The sequence below is a fragment of the Sinohyriopsis cumingii genome, chromosome 12, assembly GCF_028554795.1.
Source record: "Sinohyriopsis cumingii isolate HCF-2022 chromosome 12, ASM2855479v2, whole genome shotgun sequence".
Taxonomy (NCBI): Eukaryota; Metazoa; Mollusca; class Bivalvia; order Unionida; family Unionidae; genus Sinohyriopsis; species Sinohyriopsis cumingii.
The window spans coordinates 19,754,901-19,781,744 of NC_142972.1; the positions used below are offsets into that span (position 1 = coordinate 19,754,901).

The following is a 26,844-nucleotide window of genomic DNA, read 5'->3' on the forward strand; positions in this document are numbered from 1 at the left end:
CACTGATCCGTAACGGTGAGCGCTTTAGACCACTTTAGACCACTCGAGGTCTCTATTGAGATTCAATTAATAGAATTACTCATGTGCATCGGTGATGGATAGGAAATGTCCATTAAGGGTCAGAGATCTCAAACAAAAATTTATGATTCCGAGGGCGGATTTCCCTGTCCACAAACCGATGCATAATTAAGGATTCTTTATCTTACAGTCATGAACGAAACAAAGTGGCGAGGTCAAGATAGACTATTGTGAAAATTGAAGCTACTGCGTAAATATTAGGTAAAATGTAATTTTGATGCATTCAAAATTTCATTGTTAACGTTAAATCACGTCGAAACACATATTAGCGTTCAAATAACGGTGATAAACATTAAATGACATCTAAACACATATTAGCGTTCAAATAACGGCGGTCTAGGTAATGGCGAATCACAGCGTTCGGATTGTGTGCTGATACAAATGTGTACGGGTAAAAAGAAACTCTTATCCCTAACATTATACGAGACAGTTCTCGATTCAAGTCTGATGTATAATTTATTGTTCTTGCACGAACAACGATACGTTTTAACAAATAACAAGTATAACAAAGGACACTTACCACTCGAAACCGGATTACATAATCCTTACCAGTCCTATAGCTAGATCTATCAGAGCAAAACGCCCTGTTTGTGAAACACTAGCTTCGGGCATTGTAGGGTGTTACTGTGTTACAATTAATGCTCATCTTATTTGTTCTGAAATAATGCTAAACTTATAATGGAAATCAGGGGGAGTTTGTTAGTGTGTGTGTGTGTGTGTGTGTGTGATTTGAATTTTTTTACGTAGCTTTAACAATATTTCAGTCATTTCGCTACGATGCCTAGCACTGGGGTATCATGTCCCAGACACCAGGCCGACCAGTCCTAACACTAACCTCTTTATGCTGAGCGCCAAGCGAGGCAGCTGTTAGTACCATTTTTGTAAGTCTTTGATATGTCTCGGCCGGGGATGGAACCCACGACCTCCCGCATCCGAGGCGGACGCTCTAACCATTAGGCCACCGGAGCGGTCTTGTCAGTTTGTATAAAGGGAAGATCTTATGGTCAAAGACAGAAGTTACCTTATGAAATATAGCGATACACCTGTGGAAATATCAGAAGGACTGTGTAATTCACAGGTGGCAGTTGGATTTATAAATAAATATTTGGCAATATTGATGTACATTTCTTGGCCTGTTATTGACCTCTCAGAAGGTGTGAGAGCAAATCATACTTTTAAAACTTATAATTAATTACTTTCTTCATAACAGTCAATTTAAAATAAAGCAAGAATAGAGGGGCAAAAGAAAAACACGAAGACTGAGCGTTTTGCTGTTCGTTGCTGTTCATTTGTGCCTTATATATATATATATATATATATATATATATATATATATATATATATATATATATATATATATATATATATTTAAATATCATGAGATGTATCATTGCAACAAATAAATTGGACGTCATTGAGAGCCGTGTTGTCGCCCTTGAACAAAATACCCCCTGCCTGGAACGGTTCGATCTTGGTTTGAATTCCGCAGATAGCAGAATTTAATGGGCAACTCTGACTCCAGTCACCGTAGGTGCCCCATGGGCCATGTCCCGGTGGGTGAGAAAGTTCTTTTTGGTGCAAGCTTGAATCGAAATCACGGCACATGAATTTTATGTAGTCAGCCGCTGTGTCATCACCACTAAACTGAAAAAGAGTGAAGGAATAAAACTTCAAGTACTCTATGTGTTTAGGAAGGAAATAATAAGCTCAGTGCACTTCCCCAATTTTAAATATACTAAAATTTGATAATAGACTTGAAAATGTGATCAGTTAAATGGCTGATTGATATGTTTCTCTATTTCAGTAGATACCTTAAAATACATATTTTTCAAGAAGAAAAGAAGATGATAGAGATGGGAAGGAAGATGAAATATTGACAATGAAGAAGAAGAAGATTAAGAACAAGAACAAGAACAAGAAAAAGAAGAAAAATGGAGTGTTGCGACTCTATGGTCTTAAACTATGTAACAGAAAGAAGTGAAACCACCAAGTTTACTAAAATTCAACAAATAATTGATTTACCTCGAAAACAAAATGAAAATTTAACAGGAACTTTGAGCATTGTGAAATAAATCGAAAATAATCTTAAATATTATATCTTACGTCGATAAGCATAGAATGTTTGAATGAGTTTTAGGTAGGGTGTATATATCTGTATTGGGTTTTCGTCTGACCATAGTTCTGTTGGATTACGATAAGACAATATCGGACGTAAAAGAGAGAATATTGTTGATCACAGGAGAAGAAAAAACCCTGACACGTATTAAGGTTGTTTTTATTGAAGGAAAAAATAGCTCCATAGCTGTACTGCACAATGGAAAAGAGCACAGTCTATAACCAAGACTGTTGATAACCCGAAGAGACTAGAAAGATAGAGAGAGAAGAAATACGGAACGCCGACCTGTTACCAACAGTGATGAAAAGACCGGCTGAAACCAGTTGAGTTCGGTCAGTCACTCCATCATATGACGAAATTTGTTTTATTTGTGCAGCAGAACGGCTAATTGAATTTCGCATAAATTTTGTAACTCTGTTTCTAACAGAAAGTGAATCATTCATAGGTCATGTTCAATTTCATTTTTATTAATGTAATTGATTAAATTGTTATATTTTACATACGGGGGCTCGTGTTCTTTTTGTTTTATACTTCTGCTAGGAATTATTTTGTTCAATGCATTAATTTTATTTTATTTTATCGTTCGCTTGATCCGGGCAATAATACAGTGGCCAATCATCTCCTATATAACGATAACCTAAAACCACAAGGAATGTGGAAGATCACACATCATCTCCACCAAGCGACACTTGTTGACCATTAAAATAAATTCCTTATTGTTAATTTCACATTTGCTTAATCACTTTCCTAAAACATCATCAGCACTGTTAATTTGCTAATGCCAGTTATTACTATATCATGATGTCTAGGGCATTTTACGAATTGTTTCATTATTCAAATATTTTCAAACAATTCTTATAACTGCTGTTCTAGATCAAATACAGGTGAGTGGAACAACGATACAATTAGCTATTCTCAATGAACACAGTGAAGCATAGGAAACACCAACACAAACTGAAACTGTTACCATACCTGCCAATAACCAATTCAAGGTTATTCTTTTGAATTTGTTGTTCATGCCTTTGTCGTGTTCGAGCTTCTTGATCAAATAAATGTTGTTTTTTTTTATTAAAAACATTGATATTTTCAAAGTTTTTGATGACGTTGTTTCAGTTGATGCTTTGTCACTCGGTTTCTAGATATTAAGGCTACTCTGTTTATCGAGTAACATTTTTCACCCTATTTATCAAAGAACAGTTTAATCAAATAACTTTTTTTAGTATGTGGTCTATTGTGAACTGGTTCAAAGATACTGGAATTATTCGCTTTTTAACTGCTTATAAATATGTTACTCATGGTCGACTAACTGTAAACCTAAAGAGCATTTTCCAAAAGCATGGTGTAGGAAACAGTAACAGAGCTTAATGTTACACGACAAAAATTGTGTTGATAACACTTTTCATTTCGCTCAACATTTTTGTAATTAACAAAGAACACGTTAGCAAAGCTTCGCTTAGACAAATATTTCTTCTGAAGACTTTATGGGATTTGGTTCAATGTAGACAAGCTCTTGTTGTCTGATTTGGAGAGGTTTACGTTTTATAAAGGATCTGCTAGACTGCTCTGGTTGATTATTCATTACTAAATGCAGCAACTGCTCCAGCGGTATGTAGAAGAACACGCAAAGTAAAGTCTTTCCTTTTTGACAGAATGAATAAGTTGCCGAAAACTGCTATACAACCACCTATCAAATAATAATTAGTGCTGTTTGAGTCTTCTTTAAATCTTTTATATCGTATGATCTCATTATACTGTGATGTGTTATATTCTTAAAACTTTCGGCTAGATCTTTTTAAATTCTTTTAAACGTTTACCATGCTCTTCATCATTTCCAGCTCTAAGTGGATCTTTTCATTTTTTTTGAAGTTAGTTTAACTGGTTCTTTGCTTGAGATTGTTTTCATGTTTTGTTGTCTTCCATCTATTTAACTTTAAAGTGTTGAAAGTTAACTAAAACGATCTTAGAAAGGATAGTTGCACGATGACGTATAACGTTACTTACAAATGTATTTTCTTATAAAAGATCGATTCCAAGTAATTTTCAAAATAAGGCTAAGTTAAGGATAAGATTGAATTTAAGGGGAACTACTGCTACTGGAATCCTTGCCATAACGTTCCATTATAAAGGAGAAAAATAAATCAGAGGAAAACCCAGGAGAAAACAAGAAAATATAAGACACTGGAATATATAAAATGAAGCGAAAACAAGGGAAATCATAGAACGAATACAACAAGAACGGACAGGAAAAAGGGCATACTAAAGACAAGAGATTACAAGAACGAATACAACAAGAATGGACAGGAAAAAGGGCATACTAAAGACAAGAGATTACAAGAACGAATACAACAAGAATGGACAGGAAAAAGGGCATACTAAAGACAAGAGATTACAAGAACGAATACAACAAGAATGGACAGGAAAAAGGGCATACTAAAGACAAGAGATTACAAGAACGAATACAACAAGAATGGACAGGAAAAAGGGCATACTAAAGACAAGAGATTACAAGAACGAATACAACAAGAATGGACAGGAAAAAGGGCATGCTAAAGACAAGAGATTACAAGAACGAATACAACAAGAATGGACAGGAAAAAGGGCATACTAAAGACAAGAGATTACAAGAACGAATACAACAAGAATGGACAGGAAAAAGGGCATGCTAAAGACAAGAGATTACAAGAACGAATACAACAAGAATGGACAGGAAAAAGGGCATGCTAAAGACAAGAGATTACAAGAACGAATACAACAAGAATGGACAGGAAAAAGGGCATACTAAAGACAAGAGATTACAAGAACGAATACAACAAGAATGGACAGGAAAAAGGGCATACTAAAGACAAGAGATTACAAGAACAAATACAACAAGAACGGACAGGAAAAAGGGCATGCTAAAGACAAGAGATTACAAGAACGAATACAACAAGAATGGACAGGAAAAAGGGCATACTAAAGATACTTCTGATACTTGATATTGATTTAGAACGTAAAAAGCGCACAGAAATGGTTAATTTTATCAACAATCAGATTATCGACGTCTTTTTCCTGACGGAAACATGGCTAAAAACATCAGGCGATGAGCCTAAGTGCGCCGATCTAACACCCACCGGTTACTCCATCAAGTCGTTCCCCCGCCACTCTCGCGGAGGTGGAATTGCTGTCATCACAAGGAACTCCATGATCAAACGTCTTAACCACACCACAAATGTCATTTTCTACCACACATTGTGTGAACTAGTCCAAACCACATTTACACTGGAACAACTGTCAGTCCATTTTTTCTGCCTATACCGCCCTCCTCCTTGTAGAAAAAACAAGCTGATTGAATCTCTCTTTTTGGAGCAGTTTCCGAATCTCCTGGAGTATGGAAATTCGATAGGTGGCAATCTGATTATTCTTAGAGATTTCAACTTTCACTTTAACTGTCTCGGAAACCTAAACGCATAAAAACTCATAGATTCCATTAATGTTTTCAACCTCAAACAGTCAGTTAACCAACCCACCCATAAACATGGTCACATTTTATACTGGATTTTTCATAGACCTGATGATAATATTCTACGGTCCTCCCTGGTATCCCACGAACTTGCATCACATCACCTCTGCATTATATGCCATCTTAACGTATCAGTCCCTAGCCCTCTACATTTATTTGCTACTAAGAGAAACCTCTGTATGATACACAGAACCAAACTAATGCATGACATCCAAGCAAACGTAACAACTTGCCTACCTCCTACAGCAGAACAACTCGATAACTGCCTGCGTTCATTGCTCGACAAACATGCCCCAGCCACCAAGTGCAGAGTATCAATTCAAAAGTGTTCTCCATGATATATCAGTGTTAGGGACCAGCTTCGCACTGCTAAAAGAGACCGCCGTAAAGCTGAGAGGCTTTGGGTTTCCACCAGACTCACTATTCATAAGCAAATCTCTGAAGCCGCAAAGAAGAACGGCACAAACATTGTCCATGCAGCAAGGAACAAATGTACACCACTTCCAACTACCTTCTCTCTAGTCGACCTTCTGGACCTGTTTGCAAATTTCTTCCGTGACAAAGTACAAACCATTAGAGATAAGTTTGACAGCACAATTTCAATTGACTCGTCGTTACCATACAGTTGGGATATAGAATTTCAACGGCAGCCATTAGCAGCATTTGGACCTGTCTCTATGGATTTAGTACGTACAATCGTGATGAAGAGTGCATCAAAGTCAAGTGAACTTGATCCAGTTCCGACATCACTGCTGCTTGAGTGCTTAGATCCAGTATTGCCTTCACTAACTGATGTTATTAATACCTCTGTCTCATCCGGGGAATTCCCATCATTTTTCAAAACCGATATTGTAAAGCCTCTGCTGAAGAAACCAAAACTCGACCATAACAATTTAAAGAACTACCGCCTAGTTTCTACTCTCCCATTCATATAAAAAATCTTAGAAAAGGTTGTTCTATCCAAACTTGTATCTCACCTGAATTCAAACAGTCTTTTTAGCAATGTACAATCAGCATATCGCCCTTGCCACAGTACTGAAATTATTTTTCTAAAAGTAGTTAATGACATTCTCTCTGCTTTGGATAGCCGAAAGATTACAGTCCTCACCCTCCTTGATTTGTCTGCATCATTTGACACAATAGACCACCATGCTATATTACTTCACCGTCTCCAGCATATATTTGGCATTCATGATACAGCCTTACTGTGGTTCAAGTCCTACTTGGTCAACATGACACAATTTGTGTCTGCAAATGGAATACACTCCAGCCCAGTTAATCTATGTTCTGGTGTTCCACAGGCATCTGTTCTTGGACATGGTCTCTTCATTCTATACACTCAGTCGCTCTCAAGTATCATATACTATCATCCAGTGTCTCACCAGTTGTATGCTGATGACACCCAAATATACAAATCTAGCCACCCAACTGAAGTTGATGCTACCATCCAAGGTGTAGAGACGTGCATTTCTGATGTGAAATCACGGATGACATGTAACAAGCTACAGATGAATGATGATAAAAATGAGGCCATTCTGATCACAACAGAAATAATTTCTCAGTCACATCCTTTACCTCAACAATAAATATCAGTAACACCAACATTAAATTCACACAATCAGTACGAAACCTAGGTGTCACTCTGGACCGTACTCTCACGTTGAACCAACATGTCATGAACATATGTAAGCTGCATATCTTGAGCTGAGACGCATCAGCTCCATTCGCAAATATCTTTCAGTTGATGCCACTAAAACACTTGTATGTTCATTAGTATTTTTAAGACTGGATTATTGTAACTCAGTTCTGTCTGGTTCATCTCAATATCTACTTCAGAAAGTTCAGAAAGTTCAAAACACAGCTGCTCGGATCATACTTAGAGTAATATGACCAGAACACACCTCCCCGCTGCTCTGTACCCTACACTGGCTATCCATTCGATCCAGAATCAAACACAAAATGTGTTCTCTGTGCCACGTTTCACTGACGGACTCTAGTCCAACATAACTATCCGACCCACCCATGTGTACAAACCAGCAAGATAATTACGCTCCTCTTCTGACAATCGTATACTCATTATTCCCACTACGAAATAGAAATCATATGGACAACGTTCTTTTGCATATCAGGGCCCAACAACGTGGAATAAATTGCCCACTGAACTTCGACACAAAGACACAGTGATCCCATTCAAGAGTGCTCTTAAAACTCACTTATTTCGACTGCAAGAACAAACTTAAAGACCTAATAATGTTCCCTACCTTAAATATTTACAGCATGTTTTTATGTTTTCTAATTTCAGTGTGTTTGGTTTCTGTAATAATATCATTATATATGTTGTTTATGTTATAGGTGTTGTCTAATGTTGTAATGCGCTTAGAGCTTCTAAAGATTATGAGGTATACAAAGTCCTTATTATTATTATTATTATTATTATTATTATTAGTTCTTTGAAAAAATGTGAATCACATCTGTGTGAGATGCATTACGTCTTAGCCTTGCTCAAAATCTCGCAGACAAAAGGTAGTGTTTGACATCACACATGCTTATCAGCATTTTCCAGATATACCAGTGATGTCATCCGTTTCCATATCAGGACACTACCTTCATTGTAGTGGCCTTATCAGTTTTTCAGGTGTACAATTTGGCTGTTTAACTGTAACATTTGGTATTATAAATCATGTTTTCTTTCTGGTGTTTTGATCTAAAAGAATTTTAATAATGTGTACATTTAAATTCCATCATTTTCTGATTCGCTGTTTTCTTCACGTTTGTTCTAGCATTCCAGAAAAGAGTATTCTTTAAGAACTAAATTTTGTCAATGCTGCTGTTTAATACTGCTCTCTGTGTATTGTGCTTCATTAGTTTATTTTAAAGTAATAATATTTTAGTTGCTACCATCTGATAAACCGCTCATTAATACTTCCATTTTCCATATACAACCATTTATCTTTCATTCACATGGTCGTCGAAACCTGTTCAGCTCTGTATATGTCCCCTTGTATATTGCATAGAGATAACTCTTCGTAATGCATGCTCTCGGAATCAATTCCATTTAGGTCTTCTAGGTTGTAAACCACTGGAGTGTTATTATTACTTACCTGATTTTCAATATTTCCTCCGTAAAATTTAGGAATGTATCCTTAAGCGCATATTGTGTTATATTTTGTAAGTTTGTTTCACCAGTGTTTAATTCTAAATATATAAACTTGTAAAATAATTTAATAGTTTGGTCTATACATGTGAACTATTTTCTTCTTTGTTCCCTTCATCCAGCGTCATGTCTATTGTATCTGTAAAAAATACCTTGTTGTCTGAGTAAGCTGAATTGTACTCATTGACTGTTTTAGAAATTTACAGAGTTCTAGATATGTTTTTGTTACTTTATTGAAACATAATTTGTTACTTTTGGAACAATCTTGTATAGTGATACTCTGATATTTCGACCCTTTGTAACTGGTTGAATGTTTTAGAACTAAGCTTTGACTCACCAGACTCGCCTCTACTTGCAGAGAGAATGAGGTAAGGAAAGTCCGTTGGGATTCCATATCAGTATTACACATTGTCCAGCCGATCCACGTGCCCCATCCTCCTTCCTCGGATGTTATCTCACCATTGTCGCGAGAAACGTCAAATGGCTGACAGCGCAGGGAGATTGCGTTTAGACCTGTATCGTCATGATCATGTTGTTCCTTTTGGATCTGAAAGTTAAAGCGAGTTAAAATGGAACTCATCCATGTTTCCTATATACAGGGCGCTAACCTTTTTGATTTTCTGTTGCAGTGGCCATATCACAACAGACGATCCGGTTGAATCAGTTTCTGTGAACTTTGGCACGAACCTGTATGGACACCGGAGACACTTATTAATCACCACGCTTTTATCTAAAAAGAATTTCTCAGCATCTGCTTCCTAATTACATCAATCAGTTAGAGCACATCAAATACTCTAGAAACATATTTGTTTGTGCTATTTTTAAGGTCACATCTGACACATTATTGGTTATATAGTTGCATCCGGGCTGGCATGGGTGTGAGGCAAGGCCTACGAGAACTGAAACAACTGCTAAGGAGTGGTGAGTTGACCTGGCATACATTTGCAAATGGGCTTGCATGTCTTCTTGTGGCAGCCCAAATGTCAGTTCCGGCGTTGAGGAACAGGGTTAAGACTACTAACAAATAGCCGATTTCGGCTCATAGGTGCACCGTTCAGCTTTTGGCCAGACAGTTTACGTAGAGTAAGGTAAAATTGATGCAATTTTGAAGGACTACCGCGCCACTGTGTCAGAAAATCATGGGCTCAAAATAAACGCTTTGACAATTCTTAAAGTCATGGTGTTGCTGCGAAAACATCACCGATCGCGAGCGCTTGAGACCTGAAGGCCTGAAGTTAGACTAGTGTAAAAAGTTGCAGAAACCCGCATCAGGCCAGACGAACGACCAATACAATACAACTTGTTTCAGGAGTGAAGCCAATGCAGTGATGTGCATTTCGAGATCGAGCAGCTTGTCGCTCAAGCTAATGCCGCCACATATAGGCTTATTGAAGAGTATATAAACATGGGGTCTGGCTGGCATTTTGTGTAGTACATGAATTCAATCTTGGTATTTAGTAGTACCTCTCCTTTCAAGTCTGTAGCTACATTCTTATGCCAATGTCCATTCTGCTATGATCCGTTATCAAAGTAAGAAACATTACAGTGAGTAGGATATTATATCCGACGATCACGATGACTTGCAAGGCAATTATTGTCAGCAAGTTGGAGAGCTAGACTTTGATGGAATTCATTTTCTCGTGAAGGTTATCGACATAGGCACGTGCGAGCGCTACAATCCCGAAATGACAATCAGGAAAAATGAGGGTATACCCGCTACTTAAGGTCACACTGTGAACCTATTTGTGGCGATGAGAACTACTATGCCTGGATAAAATACTTCATCCATATTGTTGGCAATCAAAACAAATACAGGAATAAGAAGCACGTGTGCCACCTCTACGCCTTCAACCAGGCCCACCAACCTAAGGCCCGCACTAACAACTGTCGCGGCATAAGCTTGACGACACAGTCCGTGACCTTATCGAGCCCAGGAGGAAAAATGGATCCTGTCCTTTCAGAATCACTACCGTTACATGAGCGTTCTATACATTTTATATGTTAATTTCAAGGCACTGAACGTACTGGTGAATGCCCCAGCCGGTGATAAAATAAAAGCAACAAAAAATCGTTAACCAGGTCCAGTATAGTTTCTGGTGCTTGATTGTCCTCCGCGACGAAGTTTTAAAGGTACCGGTGTTACACCTGGGCGTGGATTCTGTGGCGATCTTCATCAAGTGTCTGAGGTTAGAGGTAGACGATTATTTTTAGATGTTTTCTGTGGGCCCACAGAGATGATTAAGGACGTGCGATATTTTCAGAAAGCGATAAGTTACATCTGTGGCGGAGAGCTAGTGGTGGACAGGGCGATGAACCAATGCCACATAACCTGGCTGGTACAGTTGCGCTGACCATATTGCATGTAGCCTCAAGCTGCGCAACAATCCTCCGCTCCCGAATTACAAATTAAGGTACTAGCTGTGCTGCATGCCTTTGAGTAGAATGCCAAAAAACGTTTAGAATGACAGAAATTTCCAAACAGTATTTCCCGCACTTTTTCAATACGGAAGCTAATTAACATGCTATGCTCCCAAATTTGCATGACTTTCACTGCTTTGTCTCCGACGGTATGCGCATAGAACGACTAGAATCATTCTACGATTGGTACCAAACTCAATCTTCAAACTCTTGAGACTTTCAGGAAGAAATGTTGAAATATTGCCGATCCAAAGTGAATATTTTACACCGTTGCTGTGGAAAAAAATTCTGTAATAATCTCTCGATTATGGACATATCGATCCTTTGAAGGAAGTTTATGTCATCGCTAAAGCGTGTGGATTAGTGTACTACCGAAAGAAGTTCATGCCCGAGAACAAACTAATGGTAATTCCTTCTTAATCCTACCTCTCTGTCAGCCGTCGATATTCCGTCAAACAACTGCGATGGTTTTGTTACGTGGGTTGAAGTGAGGACAAATGTATACAATATGCTAAAAATGGTGAAGAAAAGAAAATGTGAAGTCTCTCTCAGTCGATCGCTGGGATCTAAAAACCCACAGATGATATGCGAATTCCAGGGATGCTTATCTCACGAATGTCCTACGTGTTTTCCATCTCAAAGATTACAGTTGAAGAGTTGTTCGAGCTAACGACGCCTGAGGTTAGAAATTCAGGGATACCAAGTGGTAGAAATGAATGAACACAAGTACAATAGACTTTCTAAATTGATCCAATATTTAGACGCATGCGTGGCAGTTACGACGTCGTCGACATCGAGCTTTGAACCCACGCAAGAGTTTGTTTGGAGGACGAACGAATGCCACACATTTGCTGCAAGACAGGAATGTGTGTGGGTCTCAGATTGTCTGGATCGTGGATACCGTTAGTTGAAATAATAATAAGTTTGACACTTTTCTACAACATAACAATATCATAAGGACGAGCACTACAATTAAAAGAAATTTCTTAAACTGAAGCGAGACGTAAGTGGTTATCTATATTGGTGTCAAACTTCAGAAGACAAAAAGAAGTTTAAGAGCCACCATTTTGGCACACTTGGAAAGGAACGAAAGAAGACGATCGTTTACCAAAGTCAAGTAAACAGTATAAACAGGGTAAAGTTCCAAGATCACCATTTCATTGTGACGACAAAAACTGAATGTGAAAGACGTCGAATATTTCGACACAGCAGTCTAGTCAGGGATCCACAATGAATTTCTTTTTCAATTTCGATGCTAGTACATTTTCACCGATACTGCCGAATGCAGTACAGCAGCCGAGTGAGGAACTCACTTCGAACTGTAAGTTAAATTCTGCGTTTAGCACACTTTCAATAATGCTGACGAATTTGACAAAGCAATCAAATGAGGGGTCCACAACAGAGTTCACGTTTGAACATGAACTCGAATGCGATGGTATGCACTGAGACCAGAGTGACGCACATTTATGATGCTGCAAGACATTTGCTGCTAAGATGTGATCATCTAAATCTATGCCGTTCGTATGCCTTATCGTTCACAATGCGAAAGTGATTCATCACGGTACTCGTAATTTACTGGTAAATGTGTTGTGTGTACCTAATTTGGATCTCATCCATACACTTGCAAACCACTTTTGATACCACTAGCTCATAGAGATGCACAAGTAAGAGAAGAATGCTCATTTTCTTTGGCTTTGCCTGACTACTGCGACTTTGACAGTAGGCCCAAGTCGTTAATACATTGGGCCAAAGATCTGGGTGGAATGCCAAACAAAAAAAAAATAAAATACATTAGCCAGCGAATCCTTATTTGTCTACTAGGGATGAAGAGACAAAGTATAGCTTTGCATCATTTATTGTGTGAAGATCCGAGAATACAGAATACAGTTTTGGATTTCATGGAACAAGATACAGCGATGACTATTCACGGTCCACTCGTCCGTTCACGAAGGACATTACTGACATTTCTGAAGATAGGCAACATCTCATGGAGCAAATAACATAGGTTAGCGCAGTTAATACTCAACCAGTAGGAATGATACCTCGACCAGCCGCTGATTCTGCTACACTACAGAGTGTTAATCCAGAATTCAACCTAGGATTTACAGCACCTCGATCTCAGGTTAACTCAGATGTGGATTTTCATGTGTGATACCACTGTCGCATATCTTCGGATTTTGTAGACATTTTATGAAAGTTATCTTCGGAGCAAAACATACAGCTACCCTGGTTAGAAAAGCCACTGACAACGAATCTATTTGGCGTGCTGAGATTGGTGTGGGTAGTGCTGGTAAAGTAACACTGTCGAAACTAGCATTATGAATGCCAACGATGACTCCGTCGTTGACTAAAGAACAACGATTATTGTCCTCCATGAATGACGGCGGCAAATCAACGCTGTCGTGGTTGTCAATGACTACAGACACAGTTCCAGGCACATCAGGAACAATTTCATGGCAGATCGCATTACAGCAGGGAATTGAATTGCAGTACCACGACACGGAATTTCAGCGTGCCACCAGATATACCGATCAGACAAAAAACCCATTGGTGTTTGATAGATTAGCGGTGTCTACGTTTTCGCTGAGGACAAATGGACATCAAGAACCATCCGAGCCATAATACTGAATTTTGGCCAAAACATTGTTGTACGTGCGTATCATCGTTGATGAGATTTACCGGGCGTGATCAGAATGCAGACTTGAGCCTGTAGATATCTCAGCGGGATTTCTCAACGCTGTATCCAATCTACTATTTTTCGTTCAGATTAAAAAACTTTAATCCGCATCGAAGAAGAATTCCGGGGCAAAATATAAATCTGAAATTAGGGGCATGGCAGGGCCCAAATAAATTATTGTTGACTGAACGTTAACTCAAGTACTACAATGACGCACATAAATCAAGAACTGGTGGGAGACTTGATCTTTGTGTGAATGCGACCAGCAACACAACAAAAACGGAGGTATATTTCCATTTCTAGCGGCGTTCCCAGCACTAATTCAGCAGCCGCTCCAAAGCAGCTGCACTTGTTGCTGTTTATGACAGCTGCGGATATGGCACTGAAAAAAGCAACAGGACAAGGTATGAACATCTCAAAAAAGGACGCGGTCTAAGATTATCAGGAACGCTGTATGGTCAGGGTCTAAGGCTGCCGGGGACGTTTTGCTCAACCTCCCCATATCCAAATTTGATTTATTTGATACTGCTGGGCGATTAAACAAAAAATTCAGAGATGTTAACATGCGTGATCAATTACCGGTAAAACCAAATCGTGTTGAAACCGTCATTGTTAATCTCGACGAAAGTTCTCGCCGTTGTACTCAGTGGGTTGCATACGCAGTTGATCCGCGTGGAGTTGTTTATTTTGATTCGTATGGATTGGCACCACCGAGAGAACTTTTACTGTATAGTAGTTTGGTCGTTGACCAACATTATCAACACAGACAATAATGGATCCAAGAATATGCGGTCCAGAAGTGCTTGTGATACTTAACGCCATGTCATAGTCATCATGAACCACCAACGGGGTTTTGCCGCCTCATAGAGCTGTGCTTGAGTATACCGCGCGTCGTTTTAAACAGGTTAATGGTTTATAATGGTAGATATTTACAGAAGATCTGCTAAAGGCAAGCTCCAGGGTGACGTTAATTTATCCAAATACGCAACACGAGATGAACTCACTGATCTTTCGCATCTCGCCGATGTTGGCCAAAATGAGGTTGTTGGTTAAAGACGAGCAATATCCCGTTGACAGATATTATTTTGCGAGTTCCGGGCGCAACCGAATATAAATTAGAGGTCTTTACTAAAACCCGTAAGATTAAAAACTCGAAGGGATCACTACTAACAATCGCTGGGGAGATTACTGGAAGCATTAGAAAAATTTGTGATATAATGTATGGCGATCTCGATATGAGCTGAAATACAATTATCAGTGCGAGAGAACCAAGTCAGACGATAACGTTGCAACAAAAAATAAGTGGACAACAAAAATACCATATCAAAACTTATATAAGTAAGTACATTGCTGAAACCGGCGATGCAATGACTGTGAACTCAACATGGGCGGAATTAGCATTGATAATTCGAGAGAACCAGAATCAAACAATGACGCTGCAACAAAAAATACATGGAGAATAGCAATATCCCAATGATGACTTGGTTCATGGCAAATAACGATGGACTGACCACGTTCAGATCTGAATATGCTAATCATGTAACCGCCTTTACAAATTTTCGTATAAACATAAATAGAACCCTAGATAATTTCTTTGGAAATCACACGGTTATCAGCACAAAGCTCTCTGAAATAGCCGAAACATCAAGGCAATCCAAAAAACGTGTAATTTACACGACTCAGATCATCAAAGAGGTATACACTGTTGTGTCTGGAACGGCAACGTGGTCACTGCAAACAGCTACATCAAACAGTCTGCTCATGTCACTGGGGTGTACAGGCTCTCCGTGTTTAGCGCCTCTAATTTTTAGATATTTACGACATATCTATGGCGTCATTCCGCCGATAGATTTTCCGGAACCGTCTCATTTGTGTTAAATAAAAATGCCGAGGAAATATTCATACTGAATCCAGAAGACAAAACCCTAAACGCAACAATATAATGGTGGTGTCTGGAATTCGTCGCGAAAACACCTCAATTGGTAACTTAGTATATACCATAATCTTTTGGTATAATCAAGCATGTGCGTGGAAGGTATCGCTGAAGGAAATTATCGACGAGCACTCGATTAAACAAAAAAACTATCGCAGACGAATCATTGTCGTCTGCAATATTGTATACGCATTTTTCTTTGCTGGTCTCTGGAACAACGACGATACGTGATACCGCCCGGGGTTGGAATCGGCGTCGTTGCTGTTGTCGGTGTTGCTGGTATACTCAATATGATCGCGAAAAACACCCATCTACATGTGCCAGTAAAAAGATGAACGAATACTCGGAAATAACTTACTCTGCGACATAAATATGTTATCGATACTGTCAGCGGGGTTAAACGACGGTGCAATATGAGACAATGAATTTGCTGCAATTAGGGATATTTATTATCGATATCACAAGAATGCCAACACACCCTTGTGGGAAACAAAGTTGCCAACGTTGCCAACGGCACATTTAGATTCCGCCGTATAGATAATAATGACTGCAGAAATAATGACACGACTGGAACAGATCATGACTAACACAACACAGCCGACTACCACAATAATATCAGCAACATCAAAACCGCCAGAATTCGATATTGGTTTTCCATCTCCGATAAGAGCTCCCAATGGTCGGACACTTAAGATCGCACTGGCACAATTACAACTTTATTATAGTTGGCCAAACATCAGGAAAATCATTTGGCAGATTAGATGCTAATAATTCACTGGTATTCTCGCATTAAACCGCAACTGATGCAACTGGTAGGCAAGCCCCAATCTGGGAGGTCATTTCCATCCCAACAGGATCATATCAAATTGAACAAATCAATGATGAACTTCATCGCAGAATTAAATCAATAGCAGGAAAAGAATCAAAGCTGCTGTAATCAGCAATTTCTGATAGAACACACGACCACAACGATCTGATTATTTTTTGGGCAAACATACTAGAGCAAAAATTCCAGAGCTTAGACAACACTTTTAGTGGAGGGCTTGGATAGAGCGACATAAGAAAAACTTAACCAATCCAGTAATATGGTGATAACTTTGTTAGATACAGACAAAAATATTTTGAAAGTTCTAGACGAGAGTAATATAAGGGAAGATGTGGCAGCCTATGTTAAAAGAGGTCAAATACACCCAGAATGGCTTTATGATGATGCGAAAACGAGGGAATCAGGTTTAGAGAGAAACCATAGATTGGGGTTTCTAGCAAATCGTTTATTGATAAAATAACGCAGAAACATAAAATTGCACAAAGCAATCTGAGAGGGCTTTTTGAGCCGTATATAATTGAATATTCAAAAGATAGTCTTAAGTAAGAAATCGTTAATATAGTATCACATATGAGATTAGCGAAATTTGATGCAGAATACTTTCAAAATTCTGTGTTAGAAACAACAATTAGCTGGAACCAACCATTTGTATTACCCAGGGGCGAATACAAACAGTTATTTCGCGATTATTTTAAGATTGCCGCGGAACAAATATCTACGTTCAAACTACTCGGATTATATATCGATAAAATGAAGCAGGATCGCAATGTCATAATTGACGAATATTTTCCGAAGATGATTGCGAAATGGGAGAGGTTACGGGGCTCTAAAGATATTCTCTGACATAATAAAGATCCAACAGGTGGTGGTTGTCCTGTATCGCCTGGTATTGTCAATATCACGTCGACGATTTCTGTAAATCTAATCTATGACATAGTCGAAGGTAGCTACATCGCGTCTGGGCAAGCATTTAGCTATATCATTTGTTCATGTAAGTCCGCCAATGAAATTCCATTTCCCGCTGGAGTAATTTGATAAATATGTACTCGGCCGGTAGTGTCTATCTGTCCTCTTCATGCTGCTGCTGCATCATCTCAAAATCATCCTTGATTTTTTCAACATCGAGTTGAATCGCGTGACCATCTTGCTACAATTGTTTGATTGTAGAGATAATCTCGTTGATGTTTTCCTGGTTCAATATACAAAAAATGTATTTGTTTAATAAAAGATTTTATCTAGAACCATTCGATAACGTTTTCCTGGATCGTGTAAACTTATCGTGATGAATCTGTTCGGGGTTTCCTGAACGTGTGAGAAGTTTTTGAACTTACCATGTCACCCGGACGCCATCTTGCATGAGTATTTCGTAGCGCATGTGTATCATCCCCGTTTAATATAACCAAGAAATTATTGTTATCACTAATTACTTTGGAAATCTGAGTAAACCGCTGGGTGACGTAAATGATATCTGTGTTTTTATATTTGCCCCGTGAACATATTCTGGCTGAATTTGCTTGTTTGTCAAAAATGATATCATCGTAAGATCCTCGACGACGGCACTTCATCGATGTCTGTGATAAATTCAATAACATCGTGTTCGGCCGCTGCAGATTCATTAAATTCCTTGAGAACACAAAAACATCGTTGGTCATCCACGAATGGCGCTACTAAATAAAGTTTGTTCCGTTTGAGCCACCTCATTATCAGGTTGAGTAACAACTGAGTTTTACCCGACTCAGATGGACCAACTATAATAACTCGAATGGAATTTGGTAACACTGGATGTTGTTTGACCAGTGCTTGCTCATGTGCAGCTAAAAAGTCAATCAGGTTCATATTGTACAGATATACTATTATTTATAATCATGAGTTTATATATATTGTGTTGGATGCAAGACTGTCACTGGTAAAAAATTTCTGAGAGCAACCACGTTGAGCAATAACAGGCCGTCTGTAACAGGCAAATGCGTAAAATGCGGCACACAAAAATATAAATTTGTGAGTATTCCTGTTTCAGCAGCTGATGGCGATATTGCTAGAGCATCGGTAGAGCACATGGACCATCATGGGCTAAGTATCATGGAGAAAACCATCTTCCAGGATATAATTATTGTGGTCCTGGAACTCGCCTTGATACTAGACTTGATGAAAAAACAATCAACCAAAACCTGGCAAATTTCCTGTAAATGCGATTGATCATGTGTGCCATGTTCATGATGTTGCGTATAAAAATCCAGATCTACAACAGCGACATATTGCGGTTGTCAAGATAATTCACACACTGAATTCGATAAAGATTAAAAACATACGAGAATCACTCACAAATTAGTTGATAAGATCGGCGATGAAAGGTAAAATAGCGTTAGGAGCTGGCAATTATCCGCCAAACAATTACAAAATGGAGTCGATTTATTATTGTCCAATCGGATACTGGAGAGGTTCAGCTGCAATTAAAAAAAACTCACATATGCTGTAGCCGCAGATTGGTTGTCACGACAGGCTATATGGATAATTTATCATCCACGTCACAGAACGACTCAACATGAACGGTTTGATGTCAGCACACCCAATGAATTTCATCAGGCTGATATCTTGTTTTTACTACATGATGTACAAAAACGGTGCACATACAAATACGCGTTGACTGTCGTAGATGTTGCAAGTAGATACAAAAGAGGCTGAACCGTTGCGCAGTATCACCATCACTCACTCGTTTGAATCCAGTAGCATGACAGTTTCATATGTCTGGAGACAAGTCCGGATGCAGTGGATTGCCATTGGTCCCTACAGCACATGAACTGATCCTTGCGCCATCTACGCAGCTCTTGCCATCTGCCTTCCCAGCGGGGAAAGAGCATATCTGCTTAGCCGCCTAATCAGCCAGAAGGGACTATCCAGAGAGAGAGAGAGAGAGAGAGAGAGAGAGAGAGAGAGAGAGAGAGAGAGAGAGAACCAGGTATAGCAACGCACTCTGGATTAATAGTTGCAAGTAGTACATTTTTCTGTGTGTTACTTACTTTAGCGGAAGATGCATGAACTAACCTGGAACGCGAGAGATCTGCTTGAACGTGACTTCAAGATGTCCTAGTTCTACGGCACTTCTACTTATGAGTCTCTCTCAGACAGCTGATGTTAATAGTAAATAAGACTTGCATCGGAAATAGAGGAGAGTATTCCGATTTCGAACAAAGTGTTTTATGAACTATTTTTCATTGCTATCATTATAATGGCGCGATAAACCAAACTAAAATTAAGACAAAACGAATATCGACTTCGCAGGTTGTGATTTAAACACTTTAATTCGTCTTGTTCTACATCTTGTACACAAACAAATTAAAAGGATCTTAGTTTGCAAAATCTCTTCAGTCATTAAGTCATACGAAACGTGTATAAAGGGAATAAAAAACAGGACAAATAAAAGCTTTAAGAAGTTAAATACACTCAACACAAAACCAGAAGTGTCAAAACTGCCATATATACTGATACGTTATTCTCACCTTAACGTATACATGCAGTCATCGTGTGTGTGATTGTGTGTGCTTGTGTGTGTGTGTGTGTGTGTGTGTGTGTGTGAGGAAATAAAAACCACGAGGACAAATTTGAAAAAAATCAGCTTCACTGACGCGAGTTTAAACATAGCTAGAGAAGAATGAGCCTCATTCCCGTAAATCCCAAGCCCATTCTTTTGGTCCATATAAACATAGACCAAATATTGGAATATTATAGGGGCTGTTTTATTGGTACATATGTTAAGAAAGCAATTCATCATTTTAAAAGTAAATAACACTTAATCTACCATTCCAAGGTCACGAATACTTTTAAAGATAAACTCTCTATGCTTTGGGTACATTGTGAGCGTGACTAAATTCAGTTATTCATAGAAGTGGTTATCTCTAAAAAGCATAAGAGTTTCAATGCTGGTGCCCTGGACTTGCGTGACGCCAATGAGATCGACACGTTGTACATCAGCTGATGGGAACGTGCTCCTCACCGGAAATTGATTAAGTGAAGTCAATATCCAAAAAGGCGCCTTAAGGACGGAAACCTTAATTTGCTTATGAAAACGTTTTTGTTTTTACTTTTCTGTAAGAATATTGATTGTTCGCCGAATCACTCAGGTGTGTTGAAACCCTCGCTCGTCTGGCTCGAGCTTCAAAGAACCACTCGGGATTTGGCGAACATTCATAACGGACACCCCCAAAAGACCCCCAACGAACACCCCCTCCAACATGTATGATCCCTACAATCTTACATAAAAGTGCGCGCGTTGCACTGCTGGGCGAAGTGTAGCCATGTATCCGTATACATTTATCAACAGTATTGACTGAAACGTGCAATCCTGTTAGCTTATCCAGTCGAAGAAAGTTTATAAAAACGCAGAGAAATAAGAGCCGCTCTTTTTCTATATTGTAACTGACGTGTATTTTAATTTGTAAATCAGGATGCAGTTCATAATCTTCGAATTTTCAAGTATGTACTTGCTAAACATCATATAATTACTTTATTTATCGGAAATAGAATTAGAGAAAGCCAACGTACCGGATCGGCATCATAATATCAGGGAATTTTAAAATTGAATATATATATATATATATATATATATATATATATATATATATATATATATATATATATATATATATATATATATATATATATATATATATGTGTGTGTGTGTGTGTGTGTGTGTGTGTGTGTGTGTGTGTGTGTAGTGCTTTTATCTGTATTTTTTAATTCTAAACATATGAATAACTAGCTTACTTGATTTTATCTGATATGTGAGTTTGCCGAGTCCCACTAGTGTTTTGAAAGGCTTCTCTTTTGGATGAAGGTTTTAACGGCCCTCTCGGGATTGGTCCTGATTTTGTTTTAAAGGCTGATATAAGAACAAAGCATAATATTGGATTGAAATTTTAATAATTTTATGTCGTTTCTTGTGCGTTTATTAATTTTATACAACAGATAACGTCATCCCTTCAAGCGTTAGTTGCTGTGTGAATTGACAACTGGCAGTTTATAGCACAATACACGTAAAAGAAAACTCGTAATAAAACTGACGACACGTGTATCTTTTCTTCCGCTGCCAGAATAGTTTAGCCAAGAACCCTACCCCCAAATTACCTCCCCCCACATTTGATAACAAAAAAGAAAACAATTGTTTAACAAGGGATATATTTTGACTGAAAATAACACATGCTTAAGATTTTCTATATCAGTGACAAAAAAGGTTGATTCTATCTAATATAATTTTAAAATGGCAAAGCGAAATATATGTTCGATACATATGGATGCTTGAACGTTATAATGCCGTCCTAAATGTCATGGTTTGTGTGTGTTGTACGTATGTAATACGGAAAACGTTATCTATGGATATTTAGAACCAGACATTTTTTAAAATTGTCTCTGTGTACCTTCATGTTGTATCCAACGGCGTATGACCCGCTGGGACAATATTGTGGTTGGTACCAGGTACCCCAGGATCCACCATTGCTAACGGCTAGGATCTTCACGGCACTTCTTGGGGCATTTTCAATTAAAAGGAAGGCATCTCCGAAGACAACCAGGCTCAGAAAAACGAAAGCATCGACCATGTTGATGGAAACTACCAGTGAAGAATTATAAAGCGCTATGTCTAATACCTTGAAATACTCAGAATCCAATTTTATCAGTATATTTGTGACTGTGTCATTTAGAGGGATCAGATAAACAGACCTTGATGTCAACTGTTCACTGATAATGCGCCCAAACTGTCTGTAAACATTGCTAGCTGACCATTTTTGTAGGATTTTCCAGCAAAACAAGTAATCGTTTCAGTTGGATTTTTAAATTTACCACAAAAATGTGGTTTTTGGGGAAATTATTTAGAAAGGTATTCAAATTAAACTCATCTTTGATGCTTTTAATTTAATAAAAAGTTACTAATCCCATCAGCAAAGCTGTTTCTCGTGTTTAATTTGTATCTATATGTAAACAATGTTTTATTTAAGAATATAGGCAATGCATATTAAAAAGTTGTTTTTCAACCATATTGAACTCAAAAGCTCTCACAATTCCCGTTTATGTAGCACTTACAAATGAAATTTTGAATTAACGAATTTTTGTCGTATATACGGTGATGTCACCCAGTAAAACTGGCTCTAAGTATTGTCCTTTAACCTGCAACTAATCTTACGACATACCTAATCATGTAATCGTCATGTCTGTCTCGTGCATACTGCACACATTACATGTTCTGTTTCTCTACACACGAACACATTACTTGCATTGAATTTAATTGTGCCAGGCAATGTAAATACAAATGAAAACATTGCAGTTCCAAGACAAAACAATGTTTACATTGAAATCTAAAGATAGTAAATGATCAATATCATTTAACGTAGAATTTGATCAAATTTATGTGATGGTATCTGACAGGACATCGTCACCAATTCCATTTAGGTCATCACTAAGCTGAGCGCTAATATAGCGTCTCATTACGGAAACAAATCCTCTGTTAGAATATACAAACAAACACTTGAATAAAGAAAAAACAATTCCTTCTATTAGGAATATACAAACACACAATAGAAGAATAAAACGAATCCTTCTATTAGGAATAAACAAAACACCACTTGAATAACAAAACGAAAACTTCCATTAGGAATAAACAAACAACACTTGCATAATAAAACGAATCCTTTAATTAGGAATTAACAAAACACCCACTTGAATATTGAAACGAAAATTTCTATTAGGAATACACAAACAAACACTTGAATAATGAAACGAATCCTTCTATTAGGAATAGCCAAACACTTGAACAATAAAACAAATCCCTCTATTTGGAAAATACAAACACACGTGAACAATAAAACGAATACTTCTATTAGGAATATGCAAACACTTGAATAATATAACGAATCCTTCTATTAGGAATATACAAAACACAAACTTGAGTAATAAAACGAATACTTCTATTAGGAGTATACATACGAACACTTGCGTAATAAACGAACCCTTCTTACTTGAATATACAAAACACAAACTTGAGTAATAAAACGAATACTTCTATTAGGAGTATACATACGAACACTTGCGTAATAAACGAACCCTTCTTACTTGAATATACAAAACACAAACTTGAGTAATAAAACGAATACTTCTATTAGGAGTATACATACGAACACTTGCGTAATAAACGAACCCTTCTTACTTGAATATACAAAACACAAACTTGAGTAATAAAACGAATACTTCTATTAGGAGTGTACATACGAACACTTGAGTAATAAACGAACCCTTCTTACTTGAATATACAAAACACAAACTTGAGTAATAAAACGAATACTTCTATTAGGAGTATACATACGAACACTTGCGTAATAAACGAACCCTTCTTACTTGAATATACAAAACACGTTTGAATAATGAAAAGGATCCTTCTCTTAGGAATATAAAAACACACACTTGAATAATGAAACGAAACCTGCTTCTAGGAATATACAAACAAACACTTGAATAATGAAACGAAACCTGCTTCTAGGAATATACAAACAAACACTTGAATAATGAAACGAAACCTGCTTCTAGGAATATACAAACAAACACTTGAATAATGAAACGAAACCTGCTTCTAGGAATATACAAACAAACACTTGAATAATGAAACGAAACCTGCTTCTAGGAATATAAAAACACACACTTGAATAATAAAACGAATAATTGTATTAGGAATATACAAACAAACACTTGAATAATGAAACGAAACCTGCTTCTAGGAATATAAAAACACACACTTGAATAATAAAACGAAACCTGCTTCTAGGAATATACAAACAAACACTTGAATAATGAAACGAAACCTGCTTCTAGGAATATACAAACAAACACTTGAATAATGAAACGAAACCTGCTTCTAGGAATATACAAACAAACACTTGAATAATGAAACGAAACCTGCTTCTAGGAATATAAAAACACACACTTGAATAATAAAACGAATAATTGTATTAGGAATATACAAACAAAACACTTGAAGAATAAAACGAATCCTTCTATTAGAAATATACACAACACACACTTGAATAATAAAAAGAATCTTTCTATTACGAGTATAAAAAAACACTTGAATATAAAGCGAATCTTCTATCTTGAATATACAAAACACATATTTGAATAATGAAAAAAATCCTTCTCTTAGGAATAAACAAACACCTGAATACTTAAACGAATCCTACTATTAGGAATATACCAACACTTGAATAATGAAACGAATCCTTCTATTAGGAATATACAAACAAACACTTGACTAATGAAACGAATCCTTCTGTCACGAATATACAAACAAACACTTGAATAATGAAACGAATCCTTCTATTAGGAATATACAAACAAACACTTGAATAATGAAACGAATCCTTCTGTTACGAATATACAAACAAACACTTGAATAATAAAACGAATCCTTCTTTTAGGAATATACAAACACATACTAGAATAACAAAACGAATAATTTTATTAGGAATATACAACCAAACACTTGAAGAATAAAACGAATCCTTCTGTTAAGAATATACAGAACACACACTTGAATAATAAAAGGGATCCTTCTATTAATAATAAACAAAACACATATTTGAATAATGAGAAGAATCCTTCTGTTAGGAGTATACAAACAAACACGTGAATAATAAAATGAATCCTTCTATCTTGAATAAATAAACCACATATTTGAATAATGAAAAGAATCCTTCTCCTAGGAATATGCAAATAAACACCTGAATACTAAAACGAATCATTCTATTAGGAATATACAAACACTTGAAAAATTAAACGAATCCTTCATTAGGAATATATAAACGCATTTGAAGAATAAAACGAATACTTCCATTAGGAATATACAAACAAACATTTGAAGAATAAAACGAATCCTTCGATTAGGAATATACAAACACACACTTGAATAATAAAACGAATCCTTCTATTAGGAATATACAAAAGACGTATTTGAATAATAAAAAGAATCCTTCTATTAGGAATATTTCTAAAAATAACTTGAATAATAAAACGAATACTTCTATTAGAAATATACAAACTCACACTTGAATAATAAAACGAATCCTTTTTAATAATGTACAAACACTTGAATAATAAAACAAATCCTTCTATTAGGAATATACAAAAAACTTGAAGAATAAAAAGAATCCTTCAATTAGGAATATACAAAACACACACGTTAATGAAAAGAATCCTTCTATTAGGAGTATACAAAACATATCTGAATAAGAAAACGAATCCTTCTATTAGGAATATACAAAAGACACACTTGAATTTTAAAACGAATCCTTCTATTAGGAATATACAAACAAACACTTGAATAATAAGCCAATCATTCTATTAGGAATAAACAAACAAACACTTGAATAATAAAACGAATCCTTCTATTAGGAATATGCAAATCACACATTTGAATAATAAAAGAGAACCCTTCTATTATAACTATACCGACACTTGAATAATAAAACGAATCTTTCTATTAGGAATATACAAATAAACACGTCAATAATAAAACGAATCCTTCTATTAGGAATATACAAAACACACACTGGACCAATAAAATAATCCTTCTATTAGGAATATACAAAACACACATTTTAATAATAAAAATAATCCTTCTATTAGGAATATGCAGAACCCACACTTAAATAATAAAATAATCCTTCTATTAGGAATATGCAGAACCCACACTTAAATAATAACATAATCCTTCTATTAGGAATATACAAAACACATTTTGAATAATAAAACGAATCCTTCTATTAGGAATAAACAAAACGCATTTTGAATAATGAAAAGAATTCTTCTATTAGGAAATACAAAACACACTTGAATAAAAAAATAATCCTTCTGTTAGGAATATACAAAACACACACTTGATTAATAAAAAGAATCCTTCTATTAGGATTATACAAACCACACACTTGAATAATACAACGAATGCTTCTATTAGGTATATAAATACACACATTGGAATAATAAAACGACTCCTCCTATTCGGATAATACAAGCACACGCTTGAACAACGAACTGATTCCTTCTATTAGGAATGTGCAAGCCACACGCTTGAATAATACAACGAATCTTTCTATGCGGAATACACAAAA

The 26,844-nt window shown here is 36.9% G+C and overlaps 1 protein-coding gene across 1 annotated transcript; it reads right to left on the reverse strand.

The window, feature by feature from the left end:
• Window positions 1–1,431: 1,431 nt before the first annotated feature.
• Window positions 1,432–22,340, reverse strand: LOC149786055 (vitelline membrane outer layer protein 1-like). Its single transcript, XM_089978141.1, has 3 exons — window positions 22,114–22,340; window positions 9,185–9,394; window positions 1,432–1,722 (listed from the first exon to the last, which is right to left on the reverse strand). The coding sequence occupies exons 1-3, from the start codon at window positions 22,291–22,293 to the stop codon at window positions 1,447–1,449; spliced, it is 666 nt and encodes a 221-aa protein (XP_089834267.1). The 5' UTR covers window positions 22,294–22,340; the 3' UTR covers window positions 1,432–1,446.
• Window positions 22,341–26,844: the final 4,504 nt, after the last annotated feature.